Source organism: Pseudonaja textilis, chromosome 10 (assembly GCF_049901715.1).
Source record: "Pseudonaja textilis isolate UNSWEBS1 chromosome 10, rPseTex1.2, whole genome shotgun sequence".
Taxonomy (NCBI): domain Eukaryota; kingdom Metazoa; phylum Chordata; class Lepidosauria; order Squamata; family Elapidae; genus Pseudonaja; species Pseudonaja textilis.
In genome coordinates, this window is record NC_141999.1 from 19,058,537 (window position 1) to 19,080,018 (window position 21,482).

The 21,482-nt window shown below is 43.5% G+C and overlaps 1 protein-coding gene across 1 annotated transcript in view; it reads left to right on the top strand.

The window, feature by feature from the left end:
• The window catches only part of VSIG10L (V-set and immunoglobulin domain containing 10 like), a 37,653-nt gene that overhangs the window by 3,416 nt on the left and 12,755 nt on the right, over positions 1 to 21,482 (top strand). Inside the window, exons 2-5 of the mRNA XM_026718801.2 lie at positions 12,114 to 12,443; positions 13,964 to 14,227; positions 15,509 to 15,796; positions 20,524 to 20,781. Coding sequence (XP_026574586.2) covers positions 12,114 to 12,443; positions 13,964 to 14,227; positions 15,509 to 15,796; positions 20,524 to 20,781 — 1,140 coding nt within the window. The remainder of the gene's footprint in view (positions 1 to 12,113; positions 12,444 to 13,963; positions 14,228 to 15,508; positions 15,797 to 20,523; positions 20,782 to 21,482) is intronic.

The window sequence follows — 21,482 nt, forward strand, 5'->3', positions numbered from 1 at the left end:
CTAACCCTATCCCTAACCCTATCCCTATCCCTATCCCTATCCCTATCCCTATCCCTAACCCTAACCCTATCCCTATCCCTAACCCTATCCCTAACCCTATCCCTATCCCTAACCCTATCCCTAACCCTAACCCTAACCCTAACCCTATCCCTAACCCTAACCCTATCCCTATCCCTATCCCTAACCCTATCCCTAACCCTATCCCTATCCCTAACCCTATCCCTAACCCTAACCCTATCCCTATCCCTAACCGTAACCCTATCCCTATCCCTAAGACTATCCCTAACCCTATCCCTAACCCTAACCCTAACCCTATCCCTAACCCTAACCCTATCCCTAACCCTAACTCTAAGTCTAACCCTAACCCTTAACTTATCCTAACCCTATTCCTAACCCTATCCCTAACCCTATCCCTATCCCTATCCCTAACCCTATCCCTAACTCTATGTCTAACCCTAACCCTTACCTTATCCTAACCCTATTCCTATCCCTATCCCTAACCCTAACCCTAACCCTACCCTAATCCAAGCCTTTTAAACAGTTTTTTTGTAAACAGGGGTTTTCAGTGTACTAACCCTAACCCTATCCCTAACCTTAACCCTATCCTTTACCATCTATGTCAAATCCCACCCTAACCCCAACCCTAACCCCAACCCCAACCCCAACCCCAACCTCACCAACCCAACCCCAACCCCAACCCTAACCCCAACCCCAGTTCCAACCCCAACCCCAACCCTAACCCTAACCCTGACCCTAACTCCAACCCTAAGCTTTCTCAGGGTTCTTTTAAAGACTTTGTAAATAGTCATTAAGAGTCAACATAAAATCAAATGAACAAAATTGAATGACTTAATGAAAATTAAATACATTTACTAGAGATGAAAGTTAATTTAACCTGAAGATGTGTGGACTTCCACTCCCAGACTTCCACGCTAGCTGCGGAATTCTGGGAGTTGAAGTCCATGTCTTCAAGTTCCAAGGATGAGAAATTCTGATGTATGGTTTCAAGCCCCTGGTCATACACACATGAGGCAGGGAAAGCCATACATGACTCTCATATATCAGAAATTGATATTTGACGACAAAGTTTCTGACTGTTTAAAATAGAATCTACTCCAGTCATAAAAGAACCACATATAAGCAGAATTGTTGCCAGTCTCTGATCCTGATTAGCAAAAGGAGCCATATTGTACCTTCTAGTAGATCTAACTAACCTCGGCTGATCTTAAAACTTCTATCAGGATTGGAGCTCCTAGTTTAGCATGTTGGCTGGGGAATTCTGGGAATTCTGAAAACCACATTATCTTAAAGTTGCCAAGGTTGAGAAACACTGCCCTAATTAGACTATGGCTGGGAAATAACCAGGGTTGTAGGCTAGATTGGGAAAGTGAAAGAAACACTCCAGAAGGACACAATGGCAAAACCTTCTGTATTTTCCCAACAAAAGAATGTGTACTTCTAATCATGGGTGGTTGAGCTCAACTCAAGGAAGATGTCATCTTTACCTTGACGTTTCAGATCTAGCCTGAATCTCATTAGGAAAAAGTAACCAATGTACACTGGAAAAAGAAAGCTGTTCATGCAATTGGTTTACTCCAAGCCCCCAGCCTTTGGCTTAGTGATGTTGTGTGCATGTATCTCATTCAGTAAGTGAACCATGACTTATCTCCTTGTCTCTGGGAACAAGGCAACCAACACTCATTTTTAAAAAGTTGCCTGATCGATTAAAGAGTTTCCTGATTGAACTTTTCACATTGAAAGCAATGTGAGGATAGTAATGGTGGCGCGTGTGTGATTGTTTAAGACAGGGGTGGGGAACTATGGCTCCATTGTTATTGTTATTGTCATTGTCATCATTGTCGTCGTCATCATTGTCACTGTCGCTGTCGCTGTCATTGTCGTTGTCGTTGAAAAAGAAAAGAAAAAGAAGCACTGACTTCTGACTCTCTCTGTTGCAGCAGAATAAGACATTAGCATCAAATCACAGCTTTTGGCTTTTCCATAATGGTATGAACAAGCCATTTCTATAAAGATCTATCAATCTAATCTGTAAAACCCCAAGTCAGAGTTACATTCTTATCCACATCAAGCATGAAGTTCAGAAGCGGTTTCCATGTGGAAACAAAAGTACTTATGTTATTTTCTTTAATCAAAGTGGTCATTTTTGCCATTTCGGCCAACTCCATCAACTTCTGCAACCGTTCTTCCATGGTAGATATCGAAGTGTCCTTCCATTTTTGTTCAAACAATAGTCTTGCTGCCGTCAACATATATAGTAACAAAGTTCCTTTTTTTTTTTCTTCAGTTCTTTTTCCATGAGACCCAAAAATGAACGATGGCCCCTTGATGACTTGTGGACTTCAACTGGCTGGCTCAGGAATTCTGGGAGTTGAAGTCCACAAGTCATTAAAGGAGCCCATCGTTCTCCATCCCTGGTCTAGGAAAAGCATTTCTACCTGCTTATCTCTGCTCTTTTCTGTCTAGACTTTCCCACCTTCAGTTGTCACCTTTCTTTAGTGATGGATAGAAGCGAGTTGGTGGCCTCCTTAACAGCAACAGGACAGGCAGCAAGCCTTCTTCCATTCCTTCATCCTAGCCAAAGTGTCCCCATCCTGATTTCTTCCTGTTACGCTCAAATGAAGAAGTGTGTTTGTGTGTGTGTGGGAGTGGGGGGGGAGAAACCTTTGCAATTAAAAGATAGCCACCTTTCGATCAATGCCTTCTTCAACCTGAGCCCAGCACAGGGGAACTTGGTTGTTCATCCCCCACCGACCCCGTCCTGCTAGATTTATGGCCTTCTCCTATCCCTACCCCCTCTCTCTTTCCCCTTAGGGGGCTGGCCCATCCATTAGAGTGTGTGGTAGCTGCTTGGCTCCCACTGAGCCAATTTTCATCCATCTTCTCCTGTCGTCTTCCCCCGCTGGCTCCCGGCTTTTCTCACACAGCTCCTGCTAATGCAGCCCCTGGCGTGTGGCCGATGCTGTTGTGCAGCTTTTAATTTACAAGGGCTCAGACCTGGGGGCCCTGCTGGCTTCAGGGTTTGTTTATATGGATGGCTCAAAGGAGCTGGAGATAGGGAAAAAAAAGGGTCGGGTTTAGGCTGGGTCCATCAATCGGAGGACTATTGCTTCTCCTTGGTGGTGCTGCAGACAGGCAATAAATGGACTTGCAAGAGAAAATGGAAGGAGGATGGGAGGACGCTTTGGAGATGGGCTTCGTGGCATGGCACGCCACATTTTCAGCCAAACAGGGAGGAGGGAAGTGTTGATTTTGTCACTCTATGGCTCCCTAAGTTAAGGGAAGCCGTAAAAAGCTTGGGATAACAGCATCACACAATGCGGAAGCATAAAAGTCATAGTCTGACTGCTATTTTGTATTCTCAGGTAGGCTTAAAGGCCAGGAAAAGAGAAGAGAGACCAACCACCCTATGAACCTTCAAGTGTTCCACATTAGGCCTGTTCAGAAAATAGGTTCAAAGGATGTAGGGAAAGGAGTAGAGTTGTGCTCATCCGTTGATGTCACTGTCTTAGTTGCCTATCCATTTTGACCTGTACTGGGTGGAAGATCTAATGCAGGAGAGTAGATGGCTAGCAGCAATGTTCTCATGAACTTGCATAAATCCTTCAGCTTCAGAGTCCTACTTCTTTGAGGTGCTCAGTCGATGGATCGTAAACGATTGAACTCATCTTGGATTTCCATCAGACATTCTGCCCCATATATATTTATGTGGGGATGAGGCCACTCTATACATTTCATCACCTGTCCTTTAGATGTGTGGAGATGAACTTCAGGCAGGAGCTACACAGAGGGTGGAATGAGATCAAGACCACTAAGGGTGCTGAAGACCACCCACCAGATTGTAGTGAGGTAGATGAGGTGCTGGGAGCAAAGTGATTTGATTTCATGGGTTAAGTTATGTTTTAGTACAATAGGTGTGAATTTGGCCAGACATGGCAAACATTAGAGCATTAAAATGACGAGATGTTATAGCAATAGCACTTAGACTTATATACCACTTTATAGTGCTTTACAGCCCTCTCTAAGCGGTTTACAGAGTCAGCCTATTGCCCCCAACAATCTGGTTCCTCATTTTACCCACCTCGGAAGGATGGAAGGTTGAGTCAACCTTGAGCCTGGTGGGGTTTGAACTACCAAATTGTAGGCAGCGGGCTGCAGAAGTAGCTTGCAGTACTGCACTCTAACCACTGCGCCAGAGAGGCTCATATAATATATAATTATAGATATTCTCCCACCCCCCAAAAATCAGGAAGATCCATTTGAATTGCCTGTTGGCGGAGCAATCCCTGTCACAGGGAAATAATTCAATAAACAAAGCGATTCAGTTCATTCTGAGGCAACTTCAGGTGTCAGATTTAATCCTTTTCCTTCCTAACATTCTCACTGTGCTAAGCCATGGTTAGTTGAATAAGCTACAACTTGTTGAGTTCACACAGCATATTAAGTGAAAACCAAACCAAGCATGTGAGTTGTGCAAAACATTTCAAAATCTCTTGAGCATGGTAGTAACTTGAGCTCGAAGTGAAGGGTTGATGGGGTTTTTTTATATCATTTTGGAAGGGTTCTTAAGGTCAAACAATGTCAATCTTAAACTGAAAACACTTCTAGAATGGCTGGCAAACCTGTTTCATTCTTAACATTCTTGTTTCCCAACCTGGCAAGGAGTCTTTTCCGCTCCCATCCTTACAAAACACAGGACTGGGGAATAATTGAACTAGGACAATGAAACTAAAAGTTTGCCTGGTGAGTCTCTCACTCATGTTTGAAGTGTGTAAAAAGGTCTCAGGTGTGCCTGGAGGCAGATAGTTCTTTGATCCAGATAGTTCCAGCCATTAATTCTAAGTGGTCCTTCCATACTGAAAACTGAGTCACTCCACCTTGATACCTGGAGATTTGATTTGGCAGACTGCTTTGTTCAGTTTTTTTTTATTTATTAAAAATTACTAATTACATTTGTTTGCCACTCATCTCGCTGAAATGTGACCCCCGGGCAACTTGTTAAAAAAGAATTTTAAAAATACAAAAAGGCATACAATACAAACAAAACACTCTAAAAATACAAATTATCCACTTTAAAAGAGCCGTGGTGGCACAGTGGTTAGACCGCAGTATTGCAAGCTAACTCTGCCCACTGCCAGGAGTTCGATCCTGACCGGCACAAAGTTGACTCAGCTTCCCATCCTTCCGAGGTGGGTAAAATGAGGACCCAAATAGTTTTGGGGCAATAGGCTGACTCTGTAAATTGCTTAGAGAGGGTTCTAAAGCACTTTGAAGAGCTATATAAGTCTAAGTGCTATTGCGATAACTAAAAGATGGGATGGCTTTAGTTTTGCATCTGTCCTCTAACTCAGGGGTGGGATTCAATTTTTTTAACAACCGGTTCTGTGGGTGTGGCTTAGTTGGTGGGCGTGGCTTGGTGGTCATGTGACTGGCTGGGTGTGACCAACTCAACATCACTCACATTGAGGCATGCATCTCCTCGCCTGGCCTCTCATGACTGGGGATGCTGCAACAGTTGTAAGTGTGGTCATAAGTCACTTTTTTCAGTGCCATTGTAACTTTGAATGGTCACTCCACACAAGCAAAGTACCAGCAAAGGAGGGGGAAAAAATACTCCAGAGAAGTTCCTGAGGCAGGAAGTCTAGTCCTGCCAAGAATGTAATAAGGGTTAACGGAGAGGCAGTTTCTGTAAGCAACACCAGAATGTTTCCTTCCTGCCTTCCTTACAGGATTAGGCCAGTAATTTCTTCTAACAACCGGTTCTCCAAACTGCTTATAATGCTAACAACCGATTCTAGCGAATAGGTGTGAACCGGTAGAATCCCACCCCTGCTCTAACTTCATGGAGGGCTCTGTCTAGCCTAGTGATGGCGAACCTATGACATGCATGCCAACGGTGACATGCAATGACATTTCGGGTGACACACTAACATTCGCCAATATCTGACACTAACAATTCTGAAAAGCGCATTGAGGGGTGGCTGCTGGGGGTTTGCAGGGGTTCGGGAGATCCTCTAGTTAAGAGTCTGCATAGTTTGGAGAGCCCCCAAATCCCACTCCTGGCTGGCCCTCCCCACCCTGCCCTGCCCCTCCCAGGAGTCCCCACGTGGTCCGTTTTGGATGCAGGTAAGTGCAGGGCCCACGCGGAGGCTCAGGGAGGGCATAAAAAGGGCCTCCCGGAAGTTTGGGAAGACCTGAAACAGGCCCATTTTCGGCTTACAGAGCCCGGGGAGGGAACCCCCACCACCACCACCATGGTGCAGGAGACTGACTAGGCCATGCCCTCCACGGCCATGCCCACCCAGCAACCGGGCAGAGTTTGCTGAAATTTTTGAAGCCCACCCCTGAGTACATTTCCACACTCATCCCATTCTCATGTGACTTTCAGAGGCTGCAGAGACTGCGTGAGAATGGGGTGTACTCTTACATGGCCTCCGAAAACTTCCAGAATCTGTGCACGAGGACCATGCTCTTACATGGCCTTTTGGAGCTTCCAAAAACACATAGCATCTGGTTTAAGCACTGGTTTAAGTTGGGTTCGGTGCTGTCTGCAAGATGAAGGGGGTTGTGCTTAGCAAAGAGTTGTTCTTCCATGTTTAAACTGGTCTGTGGCGGTGATGATGCGTCAGAGGAAGGATTTGGGGTCTGTGAGATGTTCTCAGTCAAGATGGAGGTAAGCTGTTTTCAAGAGAACTGTCTACCATATGACAAGTTCTCCAGATCTTAGTCCTCTGGCCTTTTTAATTAGTTACCAGGCAGAAGTCCTTCATGTCATCTAATGTGAGGTTCGGAAGCATAATCTAATGCAATATTTTTCCAAACTTAGTAACTTTAAACATGTAAACTTCAACTTCCGGAATTCTCCTGTCAGTATGATGGCCGGGGAATTCTGCGAATGTATATATCTTAATGTTGCCAAAAACATAGATCTAGTGCCCAGGGTAGGAATTTAATATTATAACACCACTTACATTTGCTATGTACTGTAAGGATATACTTGTCTGTTCTTCTGCATAAAAGAAACCGATTAAACTTTATCTTGATGCATGAAGAGATGTGGGGTTTTTTTTCTTTTTGTGAGCTTATCTCTTAGGGGAAATAATCATAGAGGAATAGAATTGAAATGGCAATCCTTTATATTACTTATTACGAGATTCCAGCTTTCTTTTTCTAGTACAATGCCATGGTGATGATGGGCTTGCCTTGTAAAAGTAAATTATTTAACAGAAGTTTAATTTATTTAAATGTATACAAATTTAAAACAGCTGTTGGCAAGCTTGGGGATTGAATTTTAATATCAGTGCTCATGACTATATAATGTTCATTACAACTAATTATAAGAGAAAGCTGAGGCTACAAAAATGAGGGTAAAAGGTGGTGGAAAAAAACCCCCTTTTTTCATGTTTTTTGTTTGTTTGTTTGACCACTTCAATTGAGTTCCCATGTTATGCTCAGCCTCAAACCAGCCTCATTCAGCCTAAGATCTTACAGAAAGGCAGTGTTTATTTGATCTGATTGATTATTAGTAACCTATGATTATCCCTAAGTGTTGTATCTTATGATTCTTGATAAATGTATTTTTATATATTTTTTTCTTATGTACACTGAGAGCCTATGCACCAAGGACAAATTCCTTGTGTGTCCAATCACACTTGGCCAACAAAAAAAATCTATTCTATCTTCCTTCTCTAGTTAAATTGAAGGTGGTAGTAAGGATTCTTAATTCTTATTTCAGTAAAGGGAAAGAAAGAAGGGAAGGAAAAAGAGAAGGGAGGGAGGAAGGATCCTATTTCCCTTTCTATTAACTATGGTAATTGGGCTTGGGAATGAAATAGATGGGAAAATATTAGATTAACAAATTCTAAAATCCTACTCATTTTCAAATCTGCACAGCCTAATATTGTTAGTACATTACACCCTGTTTTTTTTTTCACAACTCTGTGAAACTGGCCATGTTTGGAAAAACAGAGGGCAAGTTGATTATACTTAAACAAGGTTTAAGGCCAACATTTTTAAGCCTGAGACTGATGCAACACGATACCAAATCCAGCGAGTTTTAAATGTGACCATGGGCAGCAGTATTTGAAGCTGTCTTCACAAGCTTAGTTATTTTGAAATAATGATGCCTGAATGTTGATGTTTGTACATGTTTTTTTAAAAAAAACTAGACATTTGGCAAGAGCCAAGTCATGTGGCTGATTATCCATTTTAAAAATATGTTATTTTGTGTGAACCTGTAACAAGGAAGTTATCTCTCTTCCACAGTCTTTAAGCAATCTTTATAGTTTTGATGGCCCATGGAATTAGAATAGAATAGAACAGAACAGAACAGAACAGAACAGAACAGAACAGAATAGAATAGAATATCAGAGTTGGAAGGGAATTTGGAGGTCTTCTAGTCCAACCCCCTGTACCACTTCGGACAAATGGTTCTCCAACATCTTTTAAAAGACTTCCAGTGTTGGAACATTTTCAACTGCTGGAGGAAGTTGTTCCACTGATTAATTGTTCTGTCAGGAAATTTCTCCTTAGTTCTAAGTTATTCTAAGGACAAAGATAATTGGGTAAGTGTCAGTGTAGAGAGTTGATGAGGAAAATGGAAGGAACATAAGAAAGATTATATGTTGATTTGCTTATTTACTTATTTATATTCACATGAAGAGAAGCTACTGCTTGAGATAGCCACTTATTTAAATTGGCATTGCTTGGATTTACAGTTTGGACGCGGATGGAGGAAAATGTTTTTATGTCCGCTGCAAAAACTCCATGGTTGTTAGCAAGTTTTTTTTAAAGTAAATAACTGACCATATGATTGAATAGAGTGAAGGCAGGAATGGCTTTATACCATAATGGAAAGATGATTAATACAAGGAAGAACTGATCCATCTAGCTGGGCTAAAGGGCTTCATCTAGCTTCCTATCTTCCCAAAATTCTCAGTTTAATTTTCATTTAATTTTGATATTGCCTTTTGGAAGAGTCATTTCTCCCTCTGCAAGGGCTACCATATCTGAACTGCAAAAGTCTGAATAGCAATAGCACATATATATATATATATGTGGATCTTTGGTTGTTCGGGTTTTCTCCCGCGTAAGATTCGAAGTATCTAGGCAACGTTTCGATGAAGTCTCATTCATCATCTTCAGGCTTCTGTCTCCGGCTCTGTGCTTTTCAGAGTAATGTGAGATTGCAGCTGCTTCCTCCTTTTAACTGCCAGTGGATCAACAACCAAAGATCCACATATAAATACCCGAGAACCTCAGAAAACATATATATATATATATATATATATATATATATATATATATATATATATATATATATATATATATATATATGTGGATCTTTGGTTGTTCGGGTTTTCTCCCGCGTAAGATTTGAAGTATCTAGGCAACGTTTCGATGAAGTCTCATTCATCATCTTCAGGCTTCTGTCTCCAGCTCTGTGCTTCTCAGAGTAATGGAGATTGCAGCTGCTTCCTCCTTTTAACTGCCAGTGGGGTGGGACTTGATTGGGTGGGGGCTTGGCTGTGTTCTGATTGGGTGGGGGTGTGTTCTCATTGGTAGGGGGTTTGGCTGTGTTCTGATTGGTTGGGGGTTAGCCGTGTTCTGATTGGTTGGAGGCGTGTTCTGTTCAGGTGGGGGCTTGGTTGTGCTCAGGTTAGTCTTAGTTGCTGGGGGATTTGAGCTGGAGAGTTGTGATCTTGCTGTTTGGCTTCTAGTTCGTGGTCCTGCTGCATCTTCATAGTGGGTGTTGGTTTGCTTCATGTATGGCTCAGAGGGGTTTGAAGTGGGTAGTGATGCAGCTGCAGTGCAGCTTCTGGTCCATGGTCGTTTCTCATTTTCTGAATGGGTGGGAGTCTGTTTTCTACATGGAAGTGTGGTGGTGGCATCTTGTGTGGCTCTCATGGGTGTGGGTCCAGTGTCCTTCTTCATGTTAGGTACTGTCTGTTCATGAGGGCGGGTTTCCAAATGGCTGGAAGGCGGAGGTGTCATCTCGTTTGTTCATGCTGTGTGGGCGTTTTTCTATCTCTATGGCTTCTCTGATTATTCTGCTGTTGAAGTGTTCGGTTTTGGCGATAGTTCTGGTATTTTTAAATCAATTTCATGTCCTGTGGCTTTGAGGTGTTGGACCAGGAAGAGGTCGTTTCTTCTTTTTTGATTGAGTTCTTATGTTCTTCAATGCGTGCGCTTATTCTTCTGTTAGTTTGTCCAATGTATGTGTTAGGGCAGGCTGTGCAGGGATTTCGTATACTCCTTGGTTTTCTAATTCGATTTTGTCTTTGGGGTTTCTTAGGATGGTGGATATTTTTTTGTTTGTGCAGAATGCTGTTTTGATGTTGTGTTTTTGGAGGATCTTGCTAATTTTGTCTGTAGTGCCTTTTATATATGGGAGGAGGGCTTTTCCGTTTTCTTGTTCTCTGTCTTGGATTTTGGTTGGGGCTTCTTTTTGGATTAGGTGGGTAATCTTCTTTCTTTGGAATCCATTGGCTGTGAGTACGTTGGTGAGAGTGTGTAGTTCGGTTTTTTGGTTGTTGTTCATCGGCTAAGCATTTTGTTCTGGAGATGAGTGTCTTGGCTACGGAATTGATCTGTGCTGGGTGGTGGTGTGAGAGTGCATGTAGATAGCGGTTAGTATGTGTTTTCTTCTGGTAGATGGTGTGTCCTAGGGAGCCATCGGATCTTTTGTATACCAAGACATCTAGGAAGGGAAGTTGATTGTTGGCTTCTGTTTCCATGGTGAATTGTATTTTGGGGTGTAGACTGTTGAGGTATGTGAGGAAGTTGTTCAGTTTTTCTTTCCCGTGTGGCCAGATTATGAAGGTGTCATCTACGTATCTGAGCCAGAGTTTGGGTTTGTGGTCGTATTTTTCTAGAGCTTGTGTTTCAAAGTGTTCCATGTAGAGGTTTGCGATGACAGGTGAGAGGGGTGATCCCATAGGTGCTCCTTCTATTTGTTTGTATTTTTGTCCATTGTAGGTGAAGTAAGTATTGGATAGGCAGTGGTTGGTTAGATCTAGGATGTGCTTGGGGGTTGTATTTGTTTTGGATGGCTGTCAAGGCTTCTTTTATTGGCACTTGGGTGAAGAGGGATGTGACATCGAAGCTTACTAGTAGGTCGCTAGGTTGTAAGTTTTGTTTCTTTATGATCTCGATGAACTGGAATGAGTTTCTTACGTGTGAGTTGATGGATTCTGCATAGGGTTGTAGTTGTTTGGCAAGAAATTTGGCCAGGTTTTGTAGAGGTGAGCCTATGGAGCTGACTATTGGTCTGAGTGGGGTTCCTTCTTTGTGTATTTTGGGGAGACCATAAAGCTTGGGGCATCTGGATGATTTTTCTCTGGGTATGATTCCTTGCTGGATTTCTTCACTGATGGGGGAGGCTTTTATTTTGGATTTGGTAGTTTTTTCTAGGTAGGTGGTAGGAACACAGCCAAGCCCCCACCCAATCAAGTTCCACCCCCACTGGCAGTTAAAAGGAGGAAGCAGCTGCAATCTCCATTACTCTGAGAAGCACAGAGCTGGAGACAGAAGCCTGAAGATGATGAATGAGACTTCATCGAAACGTTGCCTAGATACTTCAAATCTTACGCGGGAGAAAACCCGAACAACCAAAGATCTACATATAAATACCCGCGAGAACCTCAGAAAACACACACATATATATATATATATATATATATATATATATATATATATATATATATATATATATATATATATATATATATATATCTGTGCTTTTACAGCCCTCTCTAAGTGGTTTACAGATTCAGCATATTGCCCCCAACAATCTGGGTCCTCATTTTACCGACCTGGGATGGATGGAAGGTTGCATCAACTTTGAGCCAGATGGTACTTCAGAGTCCAGACAGTGAGCTGAGTTTGCCTGCAATATTGCATTCTAACCACTGCACCGCCACAACTTTAAACACTTACAGTCAACCAAGGGCTACAGAAAACTCTTTGCTGCCCTCAAGTGGTCATGAAGATTTTTGCAGCCCAGATAAGGTCACTCCATCCATTGCAATGATTCATGTTTCCATTGATAGCAGAGAAAATTATATTGACTGCTTACTTGTTTTCTCTCTTTTCAGCCTCATTATTCCCTGTTCTATCTTCCTTCCCTCTGGCTGTGCTTGTTGGGAATTCTGTTTCTCTCCCCATTCCATTCTCTTTACCCTCCGCTCAAGTCCAAATTACTATCATCTGGAGAAGGAATGCAACCATCCTGGCAACAGGAAACCTGCGCCCTAATTTTACAGTGAAGGTAGATCCCAGTTTCCAGTCTCAGTTCAGTGTGGACCCCGTGCATGGCAACCTCAATATTTCTGACCTGAGGACCATGGATTCCGGCATCTATTCAGTGGAGATCTTCCCTCTGGGGGGTGTCGTCCAGAAGGGAAACATCACTATTCAAGTTTATGGTGAGTTAGACCAAGGTTTAATACGATTGCGGTGAAGATGTTTTCTTTGATGCCACTAATATCTCAACAGCCCTATTAAAAAGGGAATTCCTGACCTCGGAAGCCAACTTTTCTGATTTATTTATCCTCTCTTTTTCATGTTTGGTCTGTCCAAATTTGGGAGCCAATAATTGTTAGTGTTGAACTTCAGTTCCCAACAGCTGTGGGTTGGCACACCAATAGTCATAGATTTGGGGAGCTGTAAGTCAGCTGTATTTTGAAGTCCATATTCTTCTCCCCAGTCATGTGCCAAAACATAGTCCTGGTTAATAAAACACATTTGTGTGTCCATGTAGCATCACATGCTACATCCAAACAAATGCACTAATCCAGGATATGATATGATGACCCAGGTTCACAAATATGCCAAGATAATTCTGGAATCCCACAGCGATCACAAATTACTTTATCCCATTTTAACCTTAATCTCCTTCTCCTGTGGGAACGCTCCTCCTAGGTTCTAGCCATTATGGTTTGCTGCTTGCCCTAGTGTTGACTTTTGTCGCACGAGAGACATGCAAGAAAGATCTTATTGTCAAGATGGATCTTGACAGATAGGACACTGGGCTGCATCTAACAAAACGAAATTCCATGTAGAAAAAGTAAAGTCCTACACTTAGGCAAGAAAAACCAAAAGGACACATATAGACTGGGTGAAACCAGGCTCAATAGCAGTAACTGTGAGAGGGATCTTGCAGTCTTAGTGGACAACCAGATAAATAGGAGCCAGCAGTGTGCAGCAGCAGCCCAAAAAGCCAATGCAGTCCTAAGTTGCATTAACAGAGGGATACAATCGAGATCAAGGGAGGTGCTAATACCACTCTATAAAGCCTTAGGAAAACCACACCTAGAGTACTGCATCCAGTTTTGGTCACCACACTATAAAAAAGATGTTCAGACTCTAGAAGAAGTACAGAGAAGAGCAACCAGGATGATTAGGGGACTGGAGACTAAAATATATGGAGAATGGTTACAGGAAGTGGGCTTGGCTAGTCTAGTGAAGAGAAGGACCAGGGGAGACATCATAGCAGTCTTCCAATATTTGAGGGGCTGCCACAGAGAGGGAGGGGGGCTAAGCTATTTTCTAAAGTGCCTGTAGGCCAGACAATGAATAATGGATGGAAACTGAGCAAGGAGAGATTCAACCTGGAAATAAGGAGAAACTTTCTGACAGTGAGAATAATCAACCAATGGAACAGAAGTTGCCCTCGGAAGTTGTGGGAATGCCACCACTTGAAACTTTCCAGAAGAGATTGGACTCCCATCTGTCAGAAATGGTGTAGGGTCTCCTGCTTGGGCAGGGGGTTGGACTAGATGACCTACAAGATCCCTTCCAACTCTGATTATCTGTTAATCTACTTCCATAGAAGCAGGTCACTTCATTAACTTGAAGGACATTTTTTGAGAGACCTTGCCTTGTTGTTGTTGTTGTTTTTCTTTGCAAAATGCAATAGATCGCTCATACCTGTGTGTTTCCTTAGAGGAAGTGGGCAACATCTCTGTGGTCCCACCATCTGCAGAAGTGATAGAAGGAAACGGTTTAGTGGCTTTCAACTGCACTCCCGTCCATGGTTTTGTCTCCTGGACCAAGGATGGTCACCGCCTGGGTGATAATCCCCGTTATTTGCGTTCATCTGGCTACCTGCAAATTAGAGACCCTCTACGGACTGATGCTGGTGTCTACACTTGTACCATCTCCAACCCCTTTGGCAATGCCAGTGGCACTGCCAACCTGACCGTCTATTGTGAGTACACCCTTGACGTAACCAGTTTTACATGTTCTGTTTTATAGAGCTGTAGAATTGTAAAGTTAAATGGACCATTTAAGCCAGTGACTATAATTCCTTGGCTGATGGCCGTGCTTGGACAAATTTCATGAATGGGAGCTGAACTTCAGGTTTTTTAAAAAAAATCTCACTGTTGCACAAATTTACCCTTAAAAAGTTTTTTTCTTGACGTTCCATTGCTACTTGCCATGCAAAGGATTGGACGGAACAACTTTATCTGTCCCTGAAGTTGGCATCTCCTATCTTTGAATGTTTTGGGAAAAAGGAAGTTCAACCCAAATGCAAACCAGAACAGATATTTCAAGCCTTGCAATCTACACTTTGTGTATCACAGGGAGTGGCCAAAAACACAGAAGATATGGCTCCTTTTCTATGAATAAATAGTTACTACATCAAATTAAATTGCTCCATCCATCAATAATGCCATAGCCTGGGTGTAATGCAGTGGTGGGATCTTTACTACTGGTTCTGTGGGTGTGGCTTGGTGGGTGTGGTGTGGCTTGGTGGGCGTGGCTTGGTGGGCGTGGCAGGGGAAGGATACTGTAAAATATCCATTTTCTCCCCACCCCACTAACCTGCTTTCCAGCTCCGTTCTCCTGTGCAGGGCAATCAAAGAAGACCCAGCCAATCAGCTGGGACTCGGGAGAGAGAAAATAGATGGGGGTGGGGTCAATCGGAGGTGGCATTCCAAACTACTCAAAATTTCCACTACTGATTCTCCAGAACTGGTCAGAACCTGCTGAATACCATCTCTGGTGTAATGGTATGTGAGAATGACCTTGGGAGTAGGGAAGAAGAGATTGCCGCCTAGGGAATGGTCAGATAAGAGGCAGCACAGTCCAAGGCTACATAGTAGGTGGGGCATAGATCAAAAGAAATCCTTCCTAATTTCTCAGGGGCAAAAGATATGGGAGGATAATTATTCAGACTTGCAAAGTTCCGTTAGTGTAACCTTACCCTAGAACAGAAGAAGCTTCTTGGATGAGAAGCTAAAATGTCTTCAGGCAAAAACAAAGAAAGTCCAATTACCTTTTGAAAAAAAATCACATTTTGGGAGACTGAAAGTAGAATTCATAAAGTAAGAATTTGGTCATCTGGTTGTTTTTTCCTGTCTGAACCACACTGGGGTAACTAATGCCAGAAAGATAAAACCAGGGCCCTACAGATGAGCCCGATAGGCTGTATCTAAACAAACAGTTATTGCGCGATTACAGTTAATATTCTTTTGATTTCACCCAGATGGTCCCGAGACCCCAACAATTACCGTCTCGTCCTCTCAGGAGGATTCAAGTGCAGGGAGTTTTGTGCTGGTGAACAGCACGGTCAACCTCACATGTCTGGCACCCTCCAACCCCCCAGCAAAGATCTACTGGAATGTGGCTGACAATATGGACCATGACGTCCCTTCCTCACCTGTTCTGCAGCTCCGCAGAGTGCAGCTGAATCAGGGAGGGGTGTATTCCTGCCTGGCTATCAATCAGAAGACGGAGCTACGCTTTCGTAATTCCCGCCGTATCAACGTCGTCCGTTAGTTAGCTTTGCCTTTATCTTTCTTCCCTACTGGGAGTAGGGTGTTTGCGTCTGGAAGACATGAGCACATGGGGCAGTGGTAGGATTCAAATGTTTTTTACTACCGGTTCTGTGGCTTGGGGGGTATGGTGTGGCTTGTTGGGTGTGACTTGGTGGCGTGGGAGGGGAAGGATACTGCAAAATCCCCATTCCCTCCCCACCCCACTAACCTGCTTTCCAGCTCCGTTCTCTTGTGCAGGGCAACCAAAGAAGACCCAGCCAATCAGACGGGACTCAGGAGGCGGAGAATAGAGGGGGGCGGGGCCAGTCAGAGGCGATATTTGCCGGTTCTCCGAACTACTCAAACTTTCCGCTACAGGTTCTGCAGAACTGGTCAGAACCTGCTGAATACCACCTCTGGCCATGGAAAATATTCCTTTCTCTTCTCTTGGGATAAATGGTCACCAAGGAAGGTACAGGCCACTAAAGAGATGGTTGCATAATGCAGGAACATAAATATGTACATTCTCCCTCCCTCTTTCTGTCTCTCACCCCCCCCCACCCCCCACTCCTCTGCCATCGGGAATGAGACAACTCACCCTGGCCAACTCATCCTGGGACAACTTACTGCAGGATAGTTGAACAATTCTATTTAATTATTTAAAATAAAATAAAAAAGATTTTAACTTTAGCCACTCACATTTCATTCTGCTCCTCCTTTGGAATCATTTCTTTAATGAGTGTACTCCCCCATTTCTTTGATATTAGTATAACTTTTGTCCTGCAATGAGTTGGCCGTGGTGAGTTGGAGAGGAACACTATCCTCTCGATATGAAAAGAGCTCCAAAGTTCTGTTCTTTGACAGAATTCCGGTAACAAAGTTACAAATTAACAGAGTTGGAAGGGACCTTGTAGGTCATGCAATCCAACTCCCCCCTCCCCAACAGGAGACCCTACACCATTTCTGACAGATGGCAGTCCAATCTCTTCTTGAAAGCTTCCAGTGATGAAGCTCCCACACCTTCTGAAGGCAACTTCTATTCCATGGGTTGATTGTTCTCACTGTCAGAAAGTTTCTCCTTATTTCCAGGTTAAATCTCTCCTTGTTCAGTTTCCATCCATTATTCCGTATGTGGCCTTCAGTTGCCTTGGAAAATAGCTTGACCCCCCTGTTCTCTGTGGCAGCCCCTCAAATATTGGAACACTTGCTATCATGTGTCCCCTGGTCCTTTCCTTCATCGAATTGAGTAGAACTGGAAGAAGGAAGAAGAGAGGGAAGGGGAGGAAAAGGAGAAGATACAGTGTATTTTCAATGGCAGCACTTCCTTTAAAAACTCAGAGGATTTTGTGATGTAGTAAAGGGGCCAATTGAGAAAGTCTAGTTCCCAGAATGCCTTGAAGAGCTTTCAGGATTGTATGTATAAATCTACCATCCTTCAAGCCAGAGGTCCCCAAACTTGGCAACTTTAAGACTTGTGGACTTCAATTCCCAGAATTCCCCAGCCAGCCGGCTGGAGAATTCTGGGAGTTGAAGTCCACAAGTCTTAAAGTCACCAAGTTTGGGCACCTCTGCTTTAAGCTCTTGGAGAAGAGGGTTACAGATGTTACCTTATATCATACCCCAAGTTACAAGATTTTTACAAGACTACTACACGCAAACACACCCTCGAAATCCAAAATGCAGCTTGCTCCTCCTATATAACAGGAGTAGAGAACCTGTTTCAGGTTGGAAGCTGTATATCAAATAATCTATTGAATTACTAATCTTACTAGTTATGACTAAGGAGGAAGCTTGCCTGGAATCAAAGAAACAAGAGATAAAATTGTTTACTTTTCTCTCTCTGCCATCTTTACTTCCTCTCTCCACCCTATGGTCAGCCAGATGAGAAAAAAAATCAAGGACCAAGTTGGCTGTTAGCAAAGACCTGTGGAAATTAAGCCCAGCATTGCAAACTGGGTTGATCCCTATTCAATGTGACTGCTTTAATGGGTTTTTCTCCTGATCCAACAGAGTTGCATTATACTGCTGCCATTGGAACAGGAAAGTTAGCCCAGAACTCAGAATGACGCTCATATAAATTGCCACCCTGAAATGGGTTCTGAATTGGGGTGATTGCAGATGTGCTTTAGAAACATAAATGCGGTGCATTGTTAAGAAGAATGCCCCTGCACTTTTCTGGAAGACGTTGAGTTGGTTGGACTGGTAGGAAATATTAGAAATGCTGACTGTGAGGAACAGTGAGTTTCGGGAGGATAAAAGTTAAGTGGCGATTGAGTTACAGGAAAGAAAGTTGGGAGTTTCAAGGAATGAACCAGCTGAGCTGTTCATCTCAATCTGCACTTGAGATGGTGAAGAATTCCAGCCAAAGTAACTTAGTTTTTGCGTCTCGCTCCGTCTTTTGTCTTGGAACACCAAAACCTTCACTCCGGAGGTGGTCTTCAGCAGGTTCTGACCAGTTCTGGAGAACCAGTAGTGGAAATTTTGAGTAGTTCGGAGAACCGGTAGCGGAAATTTTGAGTAGTTTGGAATACCACCTCTGACTGTCCCCGCCCCCATCTATTCTCTGCCTCCCAAGTCCCAGCTGATCGGCTGGGTCTTCATTGGTTGCCCTGCACAAGAGAACGGAGCTGGAAAGCAGGTTAGTGGGGTGGGGAGGGAAGGGGGATTTTGCAGTATATCCTTCCCCTGCCACGCCCACCAAGCCCCACCCACCAAGCCACACCCACCACGCTATGCCACACCCACCAAGCTATGCCTACAGAGCCGGTAATAAAAAAAAATTTGAATCCCACCACTGCTTCACTCCACCTTGGAACCTAGCATGGGTGGTCTGACTTGCAGATTCCTAATAGAGCCCACCCCTCTAATCAATTATTGGAATTGTTTTTTGAAAGTAAGGCATGTTTGTGGTCCATAGAAAAGAAAGAGAGATGGAGAGCACCAAGAGAAAAATAGCTCATAGGGCAGGTTGTTTACCACAGTTCCAACAGATGCATATATCTGTACTTGCATACACGTCGTGAGACAGGATATGCTGTGGTCATGTTTTTGGCTGTTTTAAGGGGCAGTGGAGATGCCCCGCCTTCCCCTCCCTCCCCCTTCCCCAAAAAGGAAACTCTGGTTGAAGTAATTAGAAGTCATTAGCTTCTTTAGCGATGTTGCTAAAACATTTCCCCCACTTCTGGGACCCCTTCCTCGGATTAAAGAACATGGAGGGTCATTCTGCTTTTGCCTTGGGGGGAGTGTAAGTGGAGGAGATTCTCAAAATATGGATGAGGAGAAGATACCTGGAAGGTAGATACCTGCACAATAATCTAGATCAGGGGTGTCAAACTCAAGGCCCAGAGGGGCCGGATCTGGCCCACAGGGCAGTCGTGGAAACAGTGCAGGAGTAGCCTAGCCGAAAATGAAGCTTGGGGCCACCACAGGCACTGCCCCAACATGAGTGACATCATGCTGGCCACGCCCATCCTGGTCGTGCCTGCCCCCCGAGGTCAAACACAACCCTGATGCGGCCCTCAATGAAATTGAGTTTGACACCCTGGTCTAGATTATTCCCACAATCCTCTGTAAATCAGATTTTTTTTTCTTCTTTTCCTTCCATTACTAAATACCCAGCGATTGGACCTCGCCTCCACAATGGTTCAAACTCACAATCTTTGCCTTCATTCCTCAATCCAATTTAGAGAAGGCTGCTTTATAGCAAAGAGATTACAGCAGGTTAGGCAGCAGCCCCCAAATATTATACAGCCAGGCAGAGTCCATCCTGCCGGCATTTTGGAAAAATTAAGTGGTCTTCCTAGGAATTGCTCGCAGCCTTTTCCTTCAGTCATGCCACGCCTGGTGCTTGACATGACAGGAGTGGTTCGTACAAGTATATCAAGCATTTTGCCTGCATACTTTGCCTCTTTTTTTTCTAATTTATTTCATTGATTGATTGATTTTATTTGATTTGTCAATTGCTTACAAGGTAATAGGTATAAGTATAAACATGAGTAAGAACACAAGAAATAGGTACGAACAAATGGGAACAATAGGACAGGGACGGTAGGCACAATGGTGCACTTATAGGAATTGGGTGAAGTCAACAGTGGATAGTTTGAGGTTAAAGGAGTGGGGGGTTTGAGGATGTAACAACAGAGTCAGGTAGTGCATTCCAGGCATTGACCACTCTATTGCTGAAGTTTGTACTTTCTGTAATCAAGTTTGGAGCAGTTTACATTGAGTTTGTATCTGTTGTGTGCTCTTGTATTGTTGTGGTTGAAGCTGAAGTAGTCATTGACTGGTAGGACATTGTAGCAGATAATTTTGTGTTCTATGCTTAAGTCCAACCATAGACTGCCTAGTTCTAGGTTGTCCAAGCCCAAAATTTCAAGCCTGGTGATATAAGGTATTCTGTTGCGAGCAGAGGAGTGTAGTTAACTCTTCTCGTGAAATACTTCTGGACTTGCTCAATTGTATTAATGTCTGATATACAGTGTGGATTCAGAATGAGGAGCTGTATTCAAGTATTGGTCTAGCAAAGGTTTTGTATGCCTTAGTTAGAAATTCAATATTGCTGGAGGAGAAGCTTCGTAAGATTAGGTTTACAACTCTTAATGCCTTTTTGGCAATGTTGTTACAGTGAGCTCTGGCGCTTGATATGTCATTTGATATGAGTAATCCAATGTTAAGTCCAGAAAAGTCCAGAAAAGTACATGCATGAATACTCATCCTCTTCTCTTTTTTTGATACTCCTCTCTAGAAGCTCCTTGGGGATCGCCTGATTGTTCTGTGACTTCGGTGCAAAATGATTCTGCCTTACTTTTTGTCTGCTCCTGGACTGGAGGGTGGCCTGCTCCTAATCTCACTTTCCAGGGACTCCCTGGAGACGAGGAGGAAATCGGTGCCTCTAAATTACAGAGCTTGCTGGTCCCCCCCTTCCCTGCTGGGATCAGTGGTTCCAAAGTTACTTGTTTGGGTCATCATATAACTGGGCAAGCCAACTGCACCTTGATTCCAGGTGAGCTGAAGAAAACAGCTGAGCTGATGTATTCCTGTCTAAAATGGCTGCTGGCTGTATCTGGGTGGTGGCAGAGGTGGTGTATTCAGCAGGTTCTGACCAGTTCTGCAGAACTGGTAGCGGAAATTTTGAGTAGTTCGGAGAACCGGGAAATACCACCTCTGACTGGCCCCGCCCCCATCACTTCTCTGCCTCCCACTGAGTCCCAGCTGATTGGCTGGGTCTTCTTTGGTTGCTCTGCACAGGAGAACGGAGCTGGAAAGCAGGTTAGTGGGGTGAGGAGGGAATGGGATTTTGCTGTAACTTTCCCTCAGGAGTGGGGATGGAATGGAGATTTTGTTGTATCCTTCCACTGCCACGCCCACCAAGCCACGCCCAGAGAACCAGTAGTAAAAAAAAAATGACTAGCAGTTGAGTAGTTCAGAAAACTGGGTGGTGGGATTGGAATACTACTACTACTACTAATAATAATAATAATAATAATTTATTGTCATTGTATGTATATACACAGTATACACATACAACAAAATTCACATAACACCCATGATGTTTTCTCAGGGTCTTAAAAGGCACTTAGAGAACAATCCATTTGAATCTACCATTGTGAGGTTGGGCTCCAACCTTCCTATCCTTTCATAAGGGCCTAAAGACCAGTGGTGGGATTCAAATGTTTTTACTACCAGTTCTGTGGGTGTGGCTCC